At 47.6% G+C, this 21,925-nt stretch overlaps 1 protein-coding gene across 4 annotated transcripts in view; it reads left to right on the top strand.

Moving 5' to 3' along the window:
- The window catches only part of SYNCRIP (synaptotagmin binding cytoplasmic RNA interacting protein), a 708,200-nt gene that overhangs the window by 239,986 nt on the left and 446,289 nt on the right, over positions 1-21,925 (top strand). For all 4 annotated transcript variants that reach the window (XM_069606352.1, XM_069606353.1, XM_069606355.1 and 1 more), the window contains 2 exons: positions 13,566-13,679; positions 13,773-13,949. In XM_069606352.1, the coding sequence (XP_069462453.1) occupies positions 13,566-13,679; positions 13,773-13,949 (291 nt within the window). The remainder of the gene's footprint in view (positions 1-13,565; positions 13,680-13,772; positions 13,950-21,925) is intronic.

The following is a 21,925-nucleotide window of genomic DNA, read 5'->3' as shown; positions in this document are numbered from 1 at the left end:
AACTTGTGTCTCCCGAGAGACCACGTCGAAACGTCTTGTCGAGCATACAGGCTCTTCAAGCTTAAGACGTTGAAGGACCGTTCCACTAAGCGCTGGGCCCACTACGCCAGGCATCTCGAGGCCATGGAGGTAGAGGGAGCCTTCAGCAATGGGATGCTGTACTTTCAGACGGTGAGGGCACCGTAGTAACTTCAGCTACTCAAGCGCAGGCCCCCGACCCCATAGGACAGGCCGGTGGTCATGTTGTGGGGACTACACCTGGCGGTGGCAGCGCTACCAAAGCACACACCACAAAACACATAAGCCCCAGTCGACATTCGGCAGATGATTCGAATACCTGACAACGTTCGACACCCTGTGAACAGTCCACTGAGTCCCGGTCCTCTGCGCAATCTCGTTCAAGATCGCCAAACGACACGGTTAAGAGGTCAAAAGACAGCAAGGGTCTCGCACGAAAAACACCTTCCGAAGGTCGTTCGTCCGCGATCGAAGCCTCAGCCCCCACTCTTGATTTTCGACGTTCCTCATCTAGTAAGACGTCAGGCCCCAAAAAGTCTGTTACACACTCCTCTGAGCCCCAGGGTGGGGAAAAGCACCATTAAAAAAATCCTCCAAGATCCCTGATAAGTAGAAGAGTTCTACTAGGGACAGATCTTCACAAAAGGGAATTTTGTCCAAATCCACAGAGAAACCTAAGGACTCTAGGCCAAAGCTTATACCTCCTACTAATGTTAATGTTAAAGGACATTTGTACTGCACACTGTCACCACCGGAGTGGTCCCCTGGCGCTCTAGCGCCTCAAAGAGGAATGGAGGTTGAGTTAGTGGGAGGAAGCTGGAAAAATGCAAGAATGCAGTAATGTGCTGTTGGCGGCCTCAGCCCGGTGGGTCCGTTGGCTGGGCCTGCGATGATTGCGGCCGGTAGTCGTGTACTGTTGTGCGAGTCTGTTTTTTTTTTTGTTTTGTTGTTGCAGTGTAGTGAAGTTTGTGCAGTTTGTTGTGCTGTAGGTTTGTGGTTGTTTGGTTTGGAGTTTGAGGTATGCAGAGGGAGAAACTGTTAGTGGCATTGGTTAGTTGTCATTTCTATCCTGAATTGACGTGTTGGGCTTGCGTAATCTCTCCAGATGGGGTGCGGGTGCACCCTGTGCCTCTGGCCTGATCTGGGCCCGTCCGGCATTCAAGGTCCCTTTCACCTCTCGCTCCCAACTCCGCCAGCCTCCCTCACAACCCCACCTGTCCTTCCTTCCCACTTATATGGCCAGTGCACCTGCCAGTGTCCACAACTCAGTTAGTGTGGTGATTGGCAATATCCCGACAATTCGACAACACTGTGGTGCCTAGTAACAGCTAAGGGGCGAGTGAAGATGTTGGCTGGGGTTGTTGACTCCGTCTCCATGGGTGTCGCCTGTTTTCCACTCTACCCGGCGTCATCCGTCCAGGTTCCATGGGTGCTTCAGTCGGTTCTGGGGGCTTGTTGGTGTCCTTTTCCAGTTTAGTCATTCTTTTTCCTTTCTGTTTCGGTTTTCAGTTTGTCTGTGGTTTCGAAGAGCCAGGTTTTTAGTAATTTTCTGATTTTTAGGTGATCTTTGGTGTTTCTTATTTTTTTTGGGATGTTATTCCAGGTTTTTGTGGCGAAGTGGTAGTAGGCGGTGCCTCCAGGTTTTTTCTTAAGGTATGTTTTTAGTTCCAGGCAGATTTTGTTGCTTGACCCGAGGAGCCTCGTTGGCTTGTAGATTATTTTCTTTCATAGGAATTCTGCTCCTTGACCACAGATTGCTCTGTGCGTTATGCACATTGTTTTGAAGGTGATGCAATGTTTTACTGGTAGCCAGTGTAGTGTTTTTAGGGCAGGAGTGATGTGGTCTCTTCTGGATAGTTTGAGCAGTAGTCTGGCTGCTGTATTATTTTGGATCCGTTGTAGTTTCTTCAGGAAGTATTCTGGTATTCCGAGGTAAAGGCTGTTTGTATAGTCGATTCTTGACCTAATGAGGGCGACGATGGTGAGTATTTTTTGCGTGAAGGAGAGGAAAGGTAGAATTCTTCTTGCTGTGTGGAGGAGGAAGAAACATTTCTTGACTGTTGTATTTATTTGTGGTTCTAAGGTTAGGGTGTTTTCCATCAGGACTCCCAGATTTTTCACTACCTTAGATGGTGATGGTGCGGTTCCCATTTCCGTTGGCCATGGGATGGCGGTTTCGTTCTCTTGGTCTTTGGATATGATCATGATTTCTGTTTTTCCTGGGTTGATTTTCAGGTTGTTGGCATTCATCCAGTTGAAGACTTCTTTCAGACAGTCGATTACGATTGATCGGCTTGGGTGTCTTTGATTTTGTAGATAATTTTAGTATCATCTGCGTAGTTGTAGCATGTAATGTTGTATTTCTTGAAGATTCTGATAACCGGGGTCTGGTAGATGTTGAAGTACAGTGGTGATGGTGAGGATCCTTGTGGCACTCCAGTCGTTAACTCGTGGGGTGGATTTGAAGGGTTTAATCCATATGGTTTCTGTTCCGTCTGCTAGGAATGATTTAGTCCAGCGTAGTGCTGTCTGTTATGCCTAGGTCTTCCTGTCTTTTGGTTAGGGTGTCAAGGCTGCGGAGAGATCGAGCGGAATTGGGGCTGAGGTTGTGGGAGTGCTAGGATTGATTTGTAGATGTTCAGGGGGACAGGGATCCATGGGTGAACCAGCTTTCTTGCTGTGTTTTACCAGCGTTGCGAATGCCTCTGCTGATATTTCAGGAAAGTTTTTGAGTTTGTGCTGCGGTTCTGAGTTAAGTCCGTTTGGTTGTATTTTGTGGTTGGTTGGTCTTTGTTGAATGGTTCATCGGATGTCATTGTTTGTGTGTTTTTTTTTTTTTTTTTCTTGAAGTGGTCTGCCAGGTCGTTGCATAGTTTCTCTGAGGGGGTTGGGGTGTTATCACAGCCTGGTGGGTTTCTCATTTCTTTAATGATGATAACATTTCTTTTTGTGTGTTGGTGGCATTGGTGATTCTGTCATCCTAATGCCTTCTCTTCGCCTTTTGAATTTCCTTCTTGTATGCGCGGATTTGTTTCTAGAACAGTGTTTTGTTTTGTCTGGGTTGTATTCTTTCCTCCATTCCAGTTCCATCTTTTTGTTTTCCTTTTTCATTGTGCTTAATAGTGAGGTGAACCATTTTGCCATTGCTCTTTTTTTTGATGGGGTGAATGGTTTTTCTGGGGTGATCTTTTCAATTGTATCTGCAATCCATTTGTGTAATGGCTCTGCTTTTCCGTCTAGATCAGCTAGCTCTAGTTCTGTAGTTGAGTGTTTGGTTAACTCCAGTTGTTCGAATAGGTTGTTTTCTTTGACGTCTTTCCAGTTTCTTTTTGTAGTGTTTGTGAGTTTAGGAGGTTGGATGAATGAAGATATGGGTATTCCCGACATTGTAATCCCAAATTCAAAGGAATGGTCTTCGCATGATATCGATAGTTATTCGAAGAAAGGAATTTATGGCGAATTTCTTTGAAAGAAATCCAGATTACCTTCAGTTTTCAATCCACTCCTCCCACCTCAGCCCCTTCTGGCTCTCAACCCTCTGCCTCTCAACCCCCTGCTAAGAGGGCTTGCTCTGATGTCCCCGCACAGAGCAGAATTATAGATCTATATGACCCTGAAATAGTTCCAGAAGACCAGGACGATCTCATTTGCGGAAACAGCTGACCCTCAACTTATTAATGAGGACACAGACAAACTTTATTATGGGGACGATGAGGACCCAGACCAGGAGGTGAACATGTATTCCATAGATTCTCCTATTAATCAGGACCCTCCAGTGGTAGATTCCCTTTTAGACAATCAACCCCTCCTCAACGAAGGCTTAGCCAAAGCGGCGGAACACTTCAGTATTGACACACAGGAGGTACAGGAAGGCGTGGCCTTCGCTGAACAATTATTGGGAGACAAAGACAGTAGAGCAGTTAAGTCCCACTGCTAAAATCTGTGCAACGTGGAATTCAACCTTCTTTGGAGGCACCTAATCTCACACGGGCCGTTAACCCGCGTGTGGAAAAACTGTTCAGACCTGCACCTTCAGACCCCTTATACATAAAAGGCCAGTTAAACCCAGACTCTTTGGTTGCTACCACCACACGAAAGAGAGCAGGCACATCCCTTATTTCCTCCGAGACTGCACCGGCTAAGGAGAGCAATAAGATATAGGCAATGGGCAGAAAAGACGCCTCTTCTGCAGCCTACCAAACAAGAATTGCTAACAATGCTACACTTTTGACAAGTTATAACTTCCATAAGTGGGAGGAAGTTTCCATGTTACACTCATCAGCACCTGAGCCTTAAATCTCAACTAGTCTGGCAGCAGACGGAAGAGCTGTATCTACTTGTCTCCTAAAGTCAAATTTTGACACGGCTGACAATGCAGGGAGAGTCATTGCAGAGGGCACTATTATAAAGAGGCACACATGGCTTCGCCAGTCGGCCTTCAGGCCAGAAACACAAGCCACCCTAATAAATATGCCAGTGGAATCTGAAGTGCTCTTCGGCAAAGTTGTAGAAAATGCACTTAAGACACCAAAGGATGAGTATGATGCTCTAAAATCCTTAGGTCAGCTCACAAACCAGCCCACGGGGCAAAGAGGTAACGGTAATTTTTGCCACTTTCGGGGCCAAAATTCTCAGAGGGGATCAGGATACAACCAAGGCCAAGTTTCCTATGGCAACAACCAAGGACAAGCCTTTCAGGACTATCCACAAGGACAACCTAGAGGTCGTGTTGATCTGGGCAGGGGCCCAGCTCGAGGTGGCAACCCACCTCAGAGCAAGTGCCATTCCGCTCCAGGTACCCTCCCATGTATCTCCAGTAGGACACGCATGGGATGGTATCACCTCGGACAGATGGGTGCTGTCCATGGTAGCAGAGGGCTACTGCATAGAACTACTTCAACGTCCTCGCGACCACCCCCCGACACAAAAGGTCCACTCAGAGGAACATCAGCGGATCCTTCTAGAAGAGATAAGTATGTCAAGCCACAAAAGTTCCGCATGACTACGCTACAAGAGGTAATCCCGCTTCTAAAAAAAGGGGGTTCTGATGCTTGTTAATCTGCTTAGAATCACATGCTGTGCATATGGTCCGACATCCAGTGGTAACCGCGGAGTATTGCATCTTGTCTTTCGGGGACCGAAAGGGGACGTCGGCATAGGCGTGTCTGAAACACTATCCCTATCGTGACGTGTGTAGTACCCAAAATCCCTCACGCGCCGAGGTCCTTCAGATTGTTTTTTTCCACTCAGATAACTGGTCGCCCTATAGCGGAGCTCTTCATGAGACATTGTTTATCTTACCGAATTGTCGGTTTAATCCCCGTTAAGTCACTTCGCCCATCAAGAACATCTTCGACGAAGACTACGGGGGAATAGTCTACGGCTGTGGGTTCCGGCGCCTAAGATCCGGCGTTTGGACTTCCACGTGGTCGGGCCTTCTGGCCGGCCTACACAGTAGGGAGAGTGGGCTCGGGGTTTGCCATACTGTTATGTCTTTCCTCTTTTTCACTGCTTTCATTTTTGGTCTGGTCCCCCTTCCCTTCTGCTATGGAAAGGACTCCATTTAGATTCTGCCATGTGTGTAGGGTCAGATATCCGTGGAAAGACGAGCATACATCGTGTAACGCTAGTCTCCCCCTAGAGCACAACGAAAAGCGGTGTTCGGCGTGTAAACTCCTTAAACCTTGAAACCCTTAAGGAGCGCCGGTTGAAGCGGTGGGCCGTGTACGGAATGTCACGCATGGAGCCTCCCTCCCCTGCCGCGACACCAGCCGAAGTGATGGGGGGGGGGGTATATCGGATGACCAAACGTCCAACGCGGACGTTATAGACCTTGAGGCAGACTATTCTAGAGCCGCCACGCCCGTCCCCGACCCTTCCGGGCTCCACTCCGGTCTTGCTACAGGGACCACACCCGGGGACAGGGGCGTACAGACGCACCGCACAAAGCACACAACGCAAGCGACTTCGTCGAAGAAGGCGAAAGCGCCAACGCGTCTGCTGGAAACTTCGGCGGCGCCCACGGATCGGTCTGATCCGAAGCCTTCCCGCAGCAGCGCATGACGACTGGGCATAACAAACATAACAAGGGCGCTACTCCCCAAACTACACACGCCGAAGTTTCAGAACAAGAAACTTCGACGGTTTCCAAGGCCCGTACAGGCCCGAAAACTAAGAGTAGGCCTCTACCCGAGAAGCCATCCGCTGGCCCTTCTGGAGCCGCGGAAGACATTTTCACTGCCGACACATCATCGGAGGCGTTGTCTCCCGAAGATTCGGTGACTATCCATAAGAGCATCAATAGGATTGCTACGGCGGTGGGCCTAGTACTGGTTCCGCCCACAATTATGGGCCAATCCGCCGAAAAGTTTTCCACGGATTTGGAAGACGATCCCGAAGGCTCTTACGAAGAAAGCCAGGTATCCTCTCAACGCCTTAGGGCGGAGAGCACGGTTCCTACTCAGCTAGGTCCATTTGGGTCATCCAAGTGGACCACGGAGCAATTCGAGGGGTGTATGGATCGGCTGGAGCAGTTTTTCAGGGCTTCTGATCAACCTCTGCCGAAAAAAGCTCTGGTAGACCCTAACCCTCAAACACAAGATGTCCAACACCAAGTTGACTATCAAGAAGATGTCCAGATGGACATGTATAGAGACATCTATACAGAAGGAGTCTTCTTTTCTGGACAACTATGGGGAAGATCAAGGGGCAACGGACAACTGGGAGGACACCCAGCAGGACTATCACAACTCTGATATTGTTTGCCTCGACTCTCCCCCACCCACCCCGATTCGACAAGCTTCCCCGGTGGCTGATCAAATGGCTTTCACCAACATGTTGAAAAAAGCAGTGGAATTCTTTAAAATTGCCATGCTTGAAGCCTTGCCAAAACAAGATTTCGCGGAGGACATTATTAATGAAAAGCCCTGCTTACTACCCCCAAAGGGGTCAGAAGCGCGGAAAGAATAGAGGCAGAGGCTCCAATTCCAGAGGAGCGTCAACTTCGGGTCAGAAATGACCACCAAGTCCAGGTCCCCTCTCATGTCTCCCCGGTCGGGGGACGAATAACATCTTTCCTCAAGGCATGGGAGGGGATAACTTCAGACCAGTGGGTCTTAAAGACCGTCGCCCACGGTTACTGCGTGGAATTCGACCGACCTCCACAGTTCAGACCGCCGAAACATCAACGCCTTTCACCGGAACATCTGCAGATCCTGATCCAAGAGGTGGAAGCGCTGCTGGGAAAGGACGCCATAGAAACCGTCCCTATTCTTCAGGTAAACGAGGGTCTCTAGTCAGTGTACTTCCTTGTACCCAAAAAGGATCTCACCATGCGTCCTGTTCTAGACCTGCGCCCAGCGAACAAGTTCATAAAGCCCCAGAGGTTTTGCATGATGACACTGCAAGAGGTGATGTCATTGCTAAAACAGGGGGACTTCATGACAACATTGGATATGAAAGATGCATACTTTCATATTTCAATGCTTCCAGCGCACAGAAAATTCCTAAGGTTCGTGATTCAGGACAAACACTACCAGTTCAAGGTACTCCCCTTCGGCATAGCCTCGGCGCCAAGGGTGTTTACCAAGGTCCTGGCAGTGGCAGCGGCACACCTGCGCAGACTTTCAGTTCCAGTTTACCCTTACCTCGACGATTGGCTCATCACGGGGGGCTCGTTCGACGTTTGTTTTTCGAACATCCAAAAAACAGTAGACCTACTGTTCAGCCTGGAATTTTCTATCAACGAAAAGAAATCCAGCTTGGTCCCCAGCAAAGTAAAACAGTTCCTGGGGGCTCTAATTCGTATGGAAGACGGTCTAGTCTTCCCTTCCAGCAAGAGGTTTCAGAACATGCGCTCAGGTTCCTCAGTATGTAGCCAGTCGAGAGGTGACGGTACGCAAAGCTGTGCATTTGCTAGGGATGATGGCGTCATGCATATACTTGGTTCCCCACGCGCGTCCCATGCAAGAGTGGCTCAACAGCCAGTGGTGTCAGGCCAGCGGACAATGGGAAGATCTGTTAGTTGTCTCGCCAGCCCTCGTTCTGTCTCTGCAGTGGTGGTTGAGGGAGAACCTCTTGAAAGGGAAAACCTTCACCACCCCTGCAGTGGAAGCCACTCTCACGACCGACGCATCTCTCACGGGGGGGTCCTAACCGACAGCACAACAGCAATGTATTACCTGAACAAACAGGGGGACACTCACTCTCCAGGGCTATCCAAGCTGTCCCAAAGCATCTGGATATGGGCTCTCAAACACAAGATGTTCCTGATATCCCAACATGTTCCAGGGGAACTCAATCTGCTGGCAGACGTACTCCGCAGAGATTTTCCTCTGCCAGAACAGTACGAATGGCGACTGCACGAAGACATTGTATCCAATGTCTTCGCTGAATGGGGGTTTCCAGAGATCGACCTGTTCGCTACTCAGAACGCCCAATGCGAAGATTACGCCTCCAGGTACCCCCAGAACCGATCCAAGGGGAACGGTCTCTGGATAACTTGGTCGGGGAAATTTGTCTACGCTTACCCCCCACCCCCCGGCTCCCCTTCTGAACAAGATAGTACACAAGATGCACCAGGAACCAGTCACCATGATTCTGGTGGCTCCCATGTGGGCCCGCCAACCTTGATTCGCACACCTGATGGAATTGTCCCTCTCCCCACCAGTCTAGCTGCCCTGCCCGTACAACATGTCTCAGGACAGGGGGGAGAGACTGCACCCATGCCCACAAACTCTTAATTTAGCAGCCTGGCTCCTGAGGTCTTAAACTCCCTCAATGTCAATGATGCATGGACATACTGAGGGAGGCAAGAAAGCCTAACACACGTTATTGCTATGCCAGCAAATGGGAACGTTTTGTCATCTGGTGCAGTTCCAAAGGCGTCAATCCCACCGATTGCTCGCCTTCACACATTGTGTTATATCTAACCCATCTGTTGGACTCTGGGTTAGTCTTCAATTCCTTAAAGGTTCACCTAGCGGCGTTGTCAGCCTACACCACATCACAGCAGAAGGTGTTGTGGTGGAAAATACCTGTTACTAAAGCCTGGAAGGGGTTAAAAGAATGTATCCCCCCCCCCCATCACTCACCCAGCCCCTGGGTGGGGATCTAAATTTGGTTTTAACTAGGCTCATGGGACCCCCTTTTGAGCCTGTGCATAAAGCTAGTCTGAAAGACCTGACTTACAAGACCGCCTTTGTAGTAGCTATCACCTATATCAGAAGAGATAGTGAACTACAGGCCCTCTCGGTTTTGAACCCCTTTGTAACAGTCCACAAAGATAAGGTAGTTCTGCGCACACATCCCATATTTGCGCCGAAATGTATTTCGAAGTTCCATGTGAACCAGTCAATCGAACTACCCACGTTCTTCCAGAGACCTACTAACATGGCCGAAAGAAGCCTTCACACACTAGATGTGCGCAGGGCAGTCATGTTCTACATGGATAGAACTAAGCCACTGAGGAAGACTAAACAATTCTTAGTTTCAGTGGCAGCTGGTAGAGAAGGGGATCCTGTCTCTAAATCAGCAATGTCAATGTGGATTGTCAAATGCATCACACTGTGTTAGACTCTTGCAAAGAGAGAACTGCCCTTCAAGCCTAGAGCACATTCTACTCTAGGCACTGGGGCATCCATAGCATTCATTGCAAATGTTCCCCTAGAGTCCATTTGCAAAGCGGCAACCTGGAGGTCTGTACACACCTTTACAAAACACTATTGCCTAGACACTCATTCTAGGGCTGATTCTCAGGTGGGACAAGCAGTACTAAGACATATTATTTCTACTGTTCCTTCTCACAACCTACCTCCAACTCCGGGTACTGCTCGCTAGTCTATGCACAGCATGTGATTCTAAGCAGATTAACAAGCATCAGAAGACATGCATTACTTACCGTAAAAGCATTTCTGATGATTGTATCTGCTTAGATTCACATGCGCCCTCCCTGCCTCCCCGCTCGTGGTGGAAGGAACATAAACTTCTTACTACTTTCTCTCTTCATGTACTCACTCACTATAGCCTTGGGCTCCCTCATGGCAGAAAAAATAACATTGGAGGGACCTCGGCGCGTGTGAGATTTTGGGTACTACACACGTCACGATGGGGATAGTGTTTCAGACACGCCTTAGCCGACGCCCCCTTTCAGTCCCCGAAAGACCAGATGCAATACTCTGCGGTTACCACTGGATGTCGGACCATATGCACAGCATGTGAATCTAAGCAGATACAATCATCAGAAATGCTTTTACGGTAAGTAATGCATGTCATTTCATGGCAACACTGGATATGAAAGATGCCTATTTTCATATTTCAATGTTCCCAGCGTACAGAAGATACTTGCGTTTCAAGATGGCGAACCAGCACTACCAATTCAACGTGCTGACTTTCGGAATAGCCTTGGCTCCAAGGGTATTCACCAAGTTACTGGCAGTGGTGGCAGTGCATCTGCGCAAGGAGGCAATCCCAGTGTACCCTTACTTGGACTGGCTCATAACAGGGGAATCACCTCTGATTTGCAGACAAAACATCCACAGAATTATCAATTTCCTATTTCAATTGGGCTTCTCAATCAACGTGAAAAAAACCAAGCCTAGTGCCAAGCACTTCCAAACAGTTCCTAGGAGCTATCCTAAACAGAGAGGAAGGATTGGTATTTCCCTGAAAGGAGAGAATAAGGAATTTGTTACTGCAAATATCACATTATCAGGCCGGCCGCCAGATAAGTGTGCGCAAAGCAATGTGTTTAATAGGCATGATGGCATCTTGCATACACCTGGTTGCTCGTCTGCGCATGCCTCCCATACAGGAGTGATTGGCGAAACAATCGTCTCAGGCAAGCGGTCAGTGGGACGATCTAGTGGTCGTTTCGCCAACACTGGTACAAAATCTTTGCTGGTGGACGAGAGAAAACCTGACGAAGGGGAAACCCTTCTACGACCCAAAGATGCAAGCAGTGGTCACAACGGACGCCTCACTGGCAGGGTGGGGGGGGGGGGGCTCACTACCTTCACCACACAGCCCGTGGTCTGTGGTTTCACACTGCAGCTCAGAACCACATCAATGTGCTGGAACTTCTGGCAGTATAGAAAGCCCTCCAGGTGTTCGAACCCCATTTAACAAACCTGTCGGTGTAGATCCTGACGGACAGCACAACAGCAATGTTTTATATCAACAAACGGGGGTACACGCTCTCCAAATCTATCCAGACTTGCACAGAAAATCTGGAAATGGGCACTCAGACGGAAAATGTTCCTGTCATCACAGCATGTTCCAGGGGAACTCCACCTCTAGCAGACTCATTGAGCAGAGATCCCCTACCAGAGGAACACGAGTGGCGTCTACACAAAGAAGTCGTAGAATACCTTCTCTCAATGGGGTTTCCCCAACTATAGACTTTTTCGACACAAGCGAAAATCGTCAATGCCCAGACTTCGTGCCCAGGTTCCCCCAGCCAGGCTCCAAGGGGAACGCCCTATGGATGAACTGGTCAGGGAAGTTTGCTTACGCTCTCTCCCCTCCCCCCGACTCCTCATGAGGAAGGTGGTGAACAAGTTACACAAGGAACCAATGACGCTGATCCTTGTTGTTCCTCTGTGGACAAGACAACCGTGGTATCCACATCTGCGCAGACTGCCGATGTGCGATTCCCATCAAACTCCTGTGCCAGTACAACCTACTCACCCAGCACTGAGGACTAACCGTGCACCCACAACCACACACTCTGAACTTGGCAGCATGGCTCCTGAAGTCAGAGTTCGGACATCTCAATCTACCACAGAGATGTATGGATATCTTGAAAGAATCAAGAACAACGAACACTGGGCACTATTACTATGATAAATGGAAACGATTCGTGATTTGGTGCCAGAATAAACAAATCAACACCATTGATTGTACTCATTCAAACATTCTAACCTATATGCTCCACTTACTAGATGCAGGGTTAGTGTTTAACTCACTAAAATTACACCTGGCTGCTTTGTCAGCCTACACCACTTCCCATAACAAGGTCTCATGGTGGAAGGTATCGGTCATCAAAGCAGTTATGGAAGGCGTAAAGAGACTTCCCCTCTAATGTCCTGACCTGGCGGTGGGTTAGAAATTCATGTGGTACTCGCTAAATTCATGGGATCCCCCCTTTGAGCCTATGCACAAGTCTAGTCTCAAACACCCGACTTATAAGACTGCATTCTTAGTAGCCATCCCTTCCATAAGAAGGGTCTGTGAAATCCAAGCTCTGTCAGTGCAGGATCCTTTCTTTACTATACATGAGGACAAACTGGTTTTACGCACTCACCCTAGGTTCTCACCTAAATTTATCTCCAAATTCCATGTAAACTAGTCTATTGAGCGACGGCTTTCTTCCAGGAAAACAAAAGCTCTGCTGAGGTAAAACTCCACATACTAGATATGAGGAGGGCGGTCCTCTACTACGTAGACGACACCAGACCGCTGAGAAAGACAGATCAACTGTTGGTCTACATCGCGCCAGGCAGAGAAGGAGATCGCATCTCTAAGAATGCCATCGCTAGGTGGATAGTCGGATGTATCCAACTGTGCTATTCCCTATCTAATACACTGCTTTTACGCCATGGGCCCACTCCACAAGAGGTACTAGAACCACTCTGGCTTTCATTGCAAATGTCCCCTTAAACAGTATTTGCAAAGCAGCTACATGGAGCTCTATACATACTTTCACTCGGCACTAATGCATTGACACTCCTTCCAAGACAGATACACAAGTGGGACAAGCGGTTCTAAGCATTTATTCGCTCATGAACCTTCTCACATCCTGCCTACTTCTTCCACTGCTTGCTAATCTATGCACAGCATGTGATCTAAGCAGATTCCACAAGCCTCAGAAGGGATACATTACTCACCGTAATCGTATTTCTGATGCTTGTATCTGCTTAGATTCACATGCAACCCACCCTTCCTCCCCTCATGTCAGAAAAAAAAACAATGAGGGACCTCGACGCATGAGGGATCGTGAGTACAGTGGACGTCGCACTAGTGATAGTATTACTGGCACGCCCTGTCGACGTCCCTTTTCGAGTTTTGAAAACTGTAATACTCTGCAGTTTCCACTAGATGCCGGCCCATGCACAGCATGTGAATCTATGCAGATACAAGTATCAGAAATACGATTACGGTGAGCAATGAATCCCATATATTGTTATAAGCTTGTATGTGTTCGAAATAAACCTGTAGAAACTGCCTGGTGATGGATGGTGGGGGGGGGGGGGGGGCGGCTTGGAGGACCGGTGCAGTCTTGGATAATTTCTGTGGATACCCAGCAATTTGCTTATGCGATAAAAATCACAAGTTACAAGAATGGCCTACAAGGGATTTATATCCCTTCTTTAAATAACTAAGACTAATTGTTAGGTGACCCAGAACCTGGAAATTTATGCATGCTTGATGATGAACTTGGTGCCTTATTCACCAGTGATCAATTACGAAATGTATGGATTAATTGTTGGAAAATTGAATAGAGAGTTGTTTGTTGCACATGGCCATTTATTCTTTCCTTCTGTTTAAAGGCCCTTTTAGGTAGGACTGGCTACACACTTGATGTGACTACGGGTCAAAGAAAGTATGGTGGTCCACCTCCGGATTCTGTGCATTCAACACATCAGCCTTCTGTTGGCACAGAGGTATTGGAATGTTGCCAGTTACTTGCCAAAAGTACAGTGAATATTGAATTGGCTAGAAACTTCTCACTTTTCTTTTATTTATTTTTTAAAAAGATTTTTGTAGGTAAAATTCCAAGAGATCTTTTTGAGGATGAACTTGTGCCATTATTTGAAAAAGCTGGGACAATCTGGGACCTGCGTTTAATGATGGATCCACTGACTGGCCTTAATAGGGGATATGCTTTTGTCACTTTCTGCACAAAAGATGCAGCTCAAGAGGCTGTTAAACTGGTAAGTATATATACTGCTAATAATTCAGTTTTATGTTCTTTTAATTTAAACTAGAGCAGATTAGTTAATAGATGTGGATTCTTCTGATGACATCGTTTAAAAGTCAGGATTACTGCAATGTATGTTTGTTTTCAGTCACTTAAACTGGTATTCTTTAATTGCAGTTATGTCCCGTCTCAGTTCCACCATACTTATGACATTTCATAGACAAGAAGGGGATGAAAACAGAGCAAGACACCCACTGCCCCAATAAAATAAAAATAATTTAAAATGATTTGGGGTGTTTTAGGGGAGTTTTCTTAAAGTCCACTTGAGGTAAGACTTCATAAAACTATCCCTTGCATACAAGACCCCAACTCTTAGAAGTCTGGCCTCCTCAAAGAACCTTGTCCGCCTAACTAGTCCATCGCATGTATGCAGAGCTCACAAGTATTGCTGTTCCTATTCTTCACCGGTTCGCTTGCCTTTCGACGACTACTTCGGCTCCTCGATGTCTGACCCTGCCTGCCGACACTCCTTCTGTGACTGCTCGTGACTGATTCCACGCGGCCTTACAGTAGGGCGAGAGGGGCCCTGTTCTTACTGACTTCTCCCAAGAATGCCTTTTCTGTGCCCCTTCTCTTCCCTTTTCTTTGGTCTGGCTGCCATTTCCCTCTGCTTTGGAGAGGACACCTTTTAAAATCCGCTTTTTTTGCAACAGCAAATTTCCTTTTAAAGACGCCCATCGCTGATGCAATTGGTGCCTCCCGCGTGATCACAACAAGCATCACTGTAAAGCCTGCAAACCTTGTCGACCTTGAAAGACAGGCGCATGAAACTGTGGGCAGCCTACGCAGTGCAGACCGAGAGTCACTCACCCGCCGTCGCTTTCGGACGAGAAGTCTGTCTGCAGCCACAGCTCTGATTCGGAGGCCGTTGACCTAATGTTTGAACCCTTTCGGTCCCACATGTCCATCCCCAGTCCCGACATGCATGCCGCTGGCAGTGCGATGGGAAAGTCCCACCCCGGCAACAAGGACGCATGCACCAACTGCTAATAAGCACACAGCCCCTAAATTTTCCTCTGTGAATCCGCTGAGAAAAGCTTCTATGCTGGCAGAAGACCTCACTGGGCCTTCTGAAACCCGCGGTTCGGTGCCCTCTGCTCAGTCTTCAGTGGCCTACGCATGATGATTAATCTTCTGCTCCAGCGACCGGGCGTTCCCTCTAAATCCATAGCCTCTGATGCGGTAGCATTGAAATACGCGCCGAAACAGGTCCATTCATGGAAACGCTCCTGAATATTTTTTGGGACGTTCTTGTCACTCATCCCAGGGACTCTTCGCCTATCGACGACCAAATGCTTTTTAATAACCTTCTTAAGGCGGCTGATCATTTTAAAGTCCCCACACAATAAGCTGTCCCTGACTCAGACTTCATAGAGAACATCCTTAAAGAAAAAGTCCCAGTCAGCTGGGCTAGCCACCTGTTGAGCTCAGTGAAGAAACGCCTGCCCCCCTCCTTGTTTACACCATCGCACACTTGTGCGGTTAATCCCAGAGTGGAGAAAAAGTTCCACCCGGCACCTTCAGACCCGCTGTACACCAGGGGCCATGCCTTTCCAGACTCCCTTAATGTTAAACTACACGTAAAATGGTGGGAGGACCACTATCCTCGTCGGACTCCCCTTCTGACAATGATTGCAAAAAATGATATGCCCTTGGCAAACGTGTCACCGCCTTTTGCCCCTGGATTGCAACACCACCACGCTCCTGGAGAGCTACAGTGATGTTCAGTGGGGACTCGTTCAAGACTGTCTCCAAGATGTTCCGGAACCCACTCGCACCCGCCTTCTAGCTATAGTTGGGGGAGAGACAAGTCGCGCAAAATATTCTCAAGAATACCCTAGACTCTGCCGAAACTGCGGGACGCGTCCTTGCCCAGGGCACTCTTAATGCCATGCCCGGTTGAAGAATTTCATTTTCTTTTTTGGAAACTTTTTTTTTTTTTAACTTGCACAGAGTTATCACATTACGATGCTTACAGTTTTGTTACTTGCATTTCGATTGTACAGATTTGGTGTAGATGGGCGTCGGTATGCATGTATTACAATGCTTCTCCTAGCCCATCTTTACTTAGGCTTCTCTCATGTAGGTATTGTCGGAATCTCTCCCCCCCCCGACCCCCCCCCCCCCCCCCATGTCTTTCGAGCGGGACGTTATAGGTAATAAACTAGAGTATACCTCTTCATTGTCGTTAGCCCAAGTCATATCACTCATCCATTCTAGGGTGGGTTCCTTGCTTTTCCAACGTAGCAGTATCGCCCGCTTCGCTAAGAGCAGGCCCAGATTCAGTAGTCTGCATCGGGATGGGTTCATTCTGCTCACAATGCCCAGCACACATAGCCATGGATCCCAATCTATAGGTTGGTTCAGTATTTCTTCTAGCGCTTTGCACACATCCATCCAGTACCTAGCCAGTACATTACAAGACCATAACATGTGGCGTATGCCTGCCTCTTCATTTCTGCACCTGAGGCATTTTCCAGTTACTTTAGAGTACATGTTCTTGAGACGGACGGGAGTAAGATGCACGCTGTTCACAATTTTTACCTGGAATTACAGGATAGGTGTTTTGTTAACCCGCATAATTGTGTCCAGTAAGTGTCTGAGAGAAATCCCATGGTCCTTTTCCCACTCCCCATTAATATCCGGTGTCAGTACCTTCCTGGTTGATGGTGTAATCATAGTGTAATCTTATACAGTGCTGAGGCCATTTTCTTCACTGTGCTGACAGATAGTACATACCCCAGGCTAGGGTGTGAAAGCAGTTCTTCGGGGAAGCTATCCCACTTTGCTGCTATCGCTGAACGCAGTCTAAGATACTGTAGCTTCTGCAGCGGGGGTGTCGCCTACAATTACCTTTAATCTCATCCCAGCTTGAAAATTGGCTCTGGTAGTATAGATCTTTGAAATAGTGTATGCCCTTGCCTTGCCAATGCAGGAGCAATTCTTTATCTCGTTTTGGGAGAGGTATGGAGCGCCCCATATTGGCATATTCGAGTTATACATCACAGTATTACTGGGGTGGCCAAATAACCTGGCCCATGCTTTGTGTGTAACCAGGGCATGGTCTATTTGGTTGTCGCCCTTTGTCTTTCCTTCAGCCAGCGCATGCAGAAGACTCCCTGTGTCCTTTCTTTGTGTTCCAAGCGCCACATGGGAAGCAGCTGGGCCAGCCCCCGTCCCGTACACCTCATAATAAGCCTGTGCGGACAAAGTGTAGTTCGAAGTCAAGTGTTGCTAGTCCACCTTGCTCATATGGCATTGTTAGCCGTCTCCAGTTTGCTCGTGCCTGCCCCTTCCATATGAACGGTAAGCATGCCCCTTGTATCTTTGATGGGAGGGATCTCCCTGGCCACACTGGTACTTTGCTGAACAGATAAAATAGTTTAGAAGTATGAATATTTTAATCTGTGCGAGACGGCCCATGAGTGAAATTAGTAGGCGATTCCAGCGGTCAAATTTAGCGCAGAGCGCCACAACTAGATCATCACAGTTGAGAGCACGTGCCAATTGTGCAGTGCGTGCTATGTCTACACCCAGGCATTTCACCCGATGGGGCGCCCATTTGAGACTGCAGGTCCGTAGGTTCCCCAGTGGCTTCGGTTATCTGGAATATCTCGGATTTAGTGGTATTGAATCTAAGGCCCGAGTAATCCACTCGCCCCGCTATCATTATCCCCACCCGACTATGCCGTGCCCTAAAAAGGTCGGCCAGTGACTCGATCACCAATGCGAATAGCAATGGAGACAACGGGCTGCCTTGTCTTGTACCCCCCGCTAACTCTAGAATTGGCGACAGTTACCCGTTGACACTTACCCTAGCATAAGGTTGTGTTTAAAGTATACAGACCCATTTAATGAAGTTCAGGCCAAACCCGTAATTGCTCAGGACTCTAAATAAAAAGGGCCAATAAACAGTATCGAAAGCACCTCTGTATGTTAGTCGCTGTGGATCTGCCGTGTAGGAATCCTGCCTGGTCCTTCGCATCAGTATTTATGAGCGACAACGGGCGATATGAACCGCAGTCCTCAGGCGGCTTCCCTGGCTTCAATAGCAGTGTTGACTGCCTCGCGTGTTGTGTTCGGTTGCTTGCTGGATTCCAGCGCCTCGGTCCACAGTGAGGGGATGTGAGGTGCTAAAATATTCATACATTCTTTGTAGAATTCTGCACCCAGCCCATCCGAGCCAGGGGCTTTCCTGCTCGGAAGAGACTTCATAGCTTCTTTTATCTCGTTTAATGTCAAGGGTATCGCATGATTCAACAGACAAGAGGGTAGTGGGTATTTTAGCTAAGTACCCATCAATTTCGCTTTCTGTGGCTACACTTTGTGGGAATATAGTTTGCCGTAAGTCGTAGAACATCTCACTAATTTCTTCCTGTTGCATTACCACCACCCCGTCGCTCCTGGTTATGCCTGGGATATTCGTACTCCCCTTCTCCCAGTGTACCATATGTGCCAACAGCTTACCCAGTCTTTCATTTTCCCTGTATCTTAAGTAGCGCAGTTCCCTGTCTGCCGCCACCCCAAATTCGTCCAGTTGTGTTTTAATATCAGCAGCAATTTGCACTGTGGGGGCGGTCGCGTATAGTTACTTAAGGGTAGCTATTGCTTTGTCTCTCCTCCCAAGTTCTCTACGTATATCTTGTAATACTCCTAGCTCTGTGGACATGGCGATACCCCCGATATAGACCTTAAGCTTCTACGTGATTTCATCACCGCACTTTTCATCGCGGCAAATATTTAGCACATTTCTGGGAAGACTTCTTCATTGTACTGCGGGTCATCAATGTTGGGACCATATATATTGATCAGTAGGACTTAATTTGCCATGTACTACCACATATCTACCGCCCATGTTACTCTGTCGCATAATGAGTAAACGGTAGTGACCTGTGTATTGAGATGATTACCCCACGGGCTCTAGTGGAGTAGGAGGTATAGAATTTGTGTTCTCCCCACCCTGGGGCGATTCTACACGCATGTTGCTCTAGTAAATGTGTTGCCTGTAGAAAAATATCTGTGCTCCTTGTCTGTTTACGTATGTCATTACTTTTCTCACCTTCACAGGCATGCCCAGACCCCTCACATTCCAGCTCAGTAACTTTATTATCAGCCATCTCTCATACATACCCATTCCGCTTTTATACGCCGGGATCTTGTATCACCATTGTAGTAACTTACTGCTGTTAGCCTGTGCATTATTTTAACTTTAACCCCCCGCTCCCTCATAGTTCCCCGAACTATGACCCATCACTTCCACTTTCACCCCCCTCCGACATTGTTAGGCAAGATTTGAATGCAGTACCCTCTGGGAACACTACAAACAACTATGACTACAGGCATAGGCAACCCAACCTTTGGTATAAGCTTGTACTAAACAGTTTTGGTAGCGTGTTGAGCAGCCAGGCTTATCTCAAGAGGGGGAATGTGAGCAGTAGTGGAGTTACACAAAGATTCACAGTTACAGGTATCCAAAAACTCTTACACTCAAGGTTTCTTGCATAAACCATTATTAATGTATCAGTCAGTTATACAGCCTTCTTTAGAAGGGAGTAATATACTAATAACACACAAATACACTTCAAACTGTACACCGAGTTTCTGAATCAGACCAGACCCTTTTGGGATGGCCCACAGACACAACCTACACCCACAGGTGACTTGGATAACTAGGGTGCTGGGGACATTAATATCTTACTGTTGGTATTCAGAGCACTCTTAAAGGTTGGTAAAAGGCAAAGGTTATTAGAACACAAGAGATCACCAATATTCTTAAGCACGGCAAATACTTTCAGATCCTCTTAGAAGAGTCATACAATTCAATACGCTAAGCCAAAGTCAATTGAAAAAAGTCTTGTATAGGATGAAGCACTTCCGTAAGTAAATGGAAAAGTCTTTGCTCAAGTTCTTAGGAGTCTTTGATAAAAAGGAATCAAATGTAGGGCCACAAGCTGATTAGACTTGAGTTGTCGAAGTTTCAAGCAAATCTACAGTAAGAGGTAAGTTCTCTTAGACTTGTTTTGCAGTACCTTGGCAAAGAAGAAAAGATGCAGCTGATGACTTCTGTTCCTGTGCAGCTCTGCAGATTCACTGTTCCTGGGCCTCAGTCGTGGGGACAAAAGGGAAGACGTCAGACTTCTGCAATGCACTGGGACTGGCAAAAACTGGCAACTTAACTTTCAGTGGCTGTTTCGCGTTTCAGCTCCTTGTGACCACTGCAAATAGCAACAACGTGGTTCCTGGCTGTTGAGGTGGGCTTTCCTTGCTTCTGGGGTCCCGCACTCCGTTGAGGGGGCTCATGCTTGGTCAGTCCTGCTTCTTGAGAGTCCGGAGGATCTTCCAAAAGCTCTACGCCAGCTTAAAAGCAAGGCAGACAATCTGATGTTCCTCTCGCTGGCTCTGCGGTTTCCAGCAGCAACTCTGTGGAAATTCAACCAGCTCCGAGATGGATGTCCAGGTGGCTTACTTTGGAGTTGATTGGTCCCACCAACTCCAAGGGAGAAGTCGTCCTTGCAGGGGCTTCCGTCGATGCAAACTTGGCAAGTTGGAACTGCAGCAGGGCTTCAACAGGCAAACCAACAGTCCAGGAGTTGCAGCAGGCGTCCTCTTCAAGCTCTTCTTCGGTTCCTTCGTCCAGTGGTCAACTCTGCCTTCCAAGCCAAAAGACTCGCCTTTTATTGAGTTCTCTCCCTTTCATTCCAGCCTAGCAGTCACTCGCCCAGCAGGGTGGCTGTCCTTGCCGGACAGTTAGCCAGCCAATCACCACATTTGGAGACTAAGCACAGGGAGTTGCGGGCACCTCCCTCACTTCCTGCCTACCCTAGACACTCTGGAGCCAGAGGTGGGTTTCACTCAGTAAAAGGCCAAAAGATAACTTGTTTTCCATATGACCCTGTAACATTCATTGTTATACGTAGAAGGAATATCCAACACATATTGCACAGGTCTCATTTTGTCATTATTGGTTGTTATCACCGCCACTGTCTGTATATTCTGTATATATCTGCTGCTCTACTATTACTGTTTATTACCGTGTACTGTGCCTTGTAACTTGTACTAAGTGCCCTTTTACTCCCGGGTCCGGAGCGCTATAGAAATAAAATAAACAAACATATAAGAAATCATCTACATTTTTTGATACTTGGGCGACTCTACAGCCCCTTTGTTTCTACCTGATTTGTTTCGATTCACCACAAAGCACTTTTGTGTTCACACAAGTATGTATATTTACTGTGTCAATTAAATCATTTTCGAGATTGTATATTAAGTTTCTGATGTTTGTTAATCTGTTTAGAATCGCATGCTGTGCATAGTCCGACATCCAGTGGTCACTGCGGAGTATTGCATTTTGTTTTTCGTAGTCGAAAAGGGGACGTCGACAAGGCGTGTCTGTAACACTATCCCTATAGTGACATGCAGTATACCCACAATCCCTCACGCGTCGAGGTCCCTCTGTATTTTTTCTGCCCTGAGGGAGCCTTCTAGACGTGAGTGAGTACAGAAAAGAGAGAGATAAAAGGATGTCTGTTTCTTCCATCCGAGCGGGGAGGAAGGGTGGGCGCATGTGCATCTAAGCAGATACAACCATCAGAAATGCTTTTACGGTAAGTAATGTATGGTCTTCTGATATTTGTTAATCTGCTTAGAATGACATGCTGTGCATAGACTAGCGAGCAGTACCCGGAGTTGGAGGTGGGTTGTGAGAAGGAACAGTAGAGAAAAGGTGTCTTAATACTGCTTGTCCCACCTGTGAATCAGATCTAGAGTGGGCATCTAGACCGTGTTTTGTAAAGGTTTGTACAGAACTCCAGGTTACCGCTTTGCGAATGGACTCAAGAGGGACATTTGCAACGAATGCTATGGAAGCCCCAGTGTCTCGAGTAGAGTGTGCTCTAAGTTGCTGGGGGTCTCTAAGGTGGAGGGAATTGG

Source organism: Ambystoma mexicanum, chromosome 4p (assembly GCF_040938575.1).
Source record: "Ambystoma mexicanum isolate Mex_15411 chromosome 4p, UKY_AmexF1_1, whole genome shotgun sequence".
NCBI classification, from domain to species: Eukaryota; Metazoa; Chordata; class Amphibia; order Caudata; family Ambystomatidae; genus Ambystoma; species Ambystoma mexicanum.
Note: the sequence above shows the minus strand (reverse complement) of the source record. Positions and strands in the feature narration are given on the sequence as shown.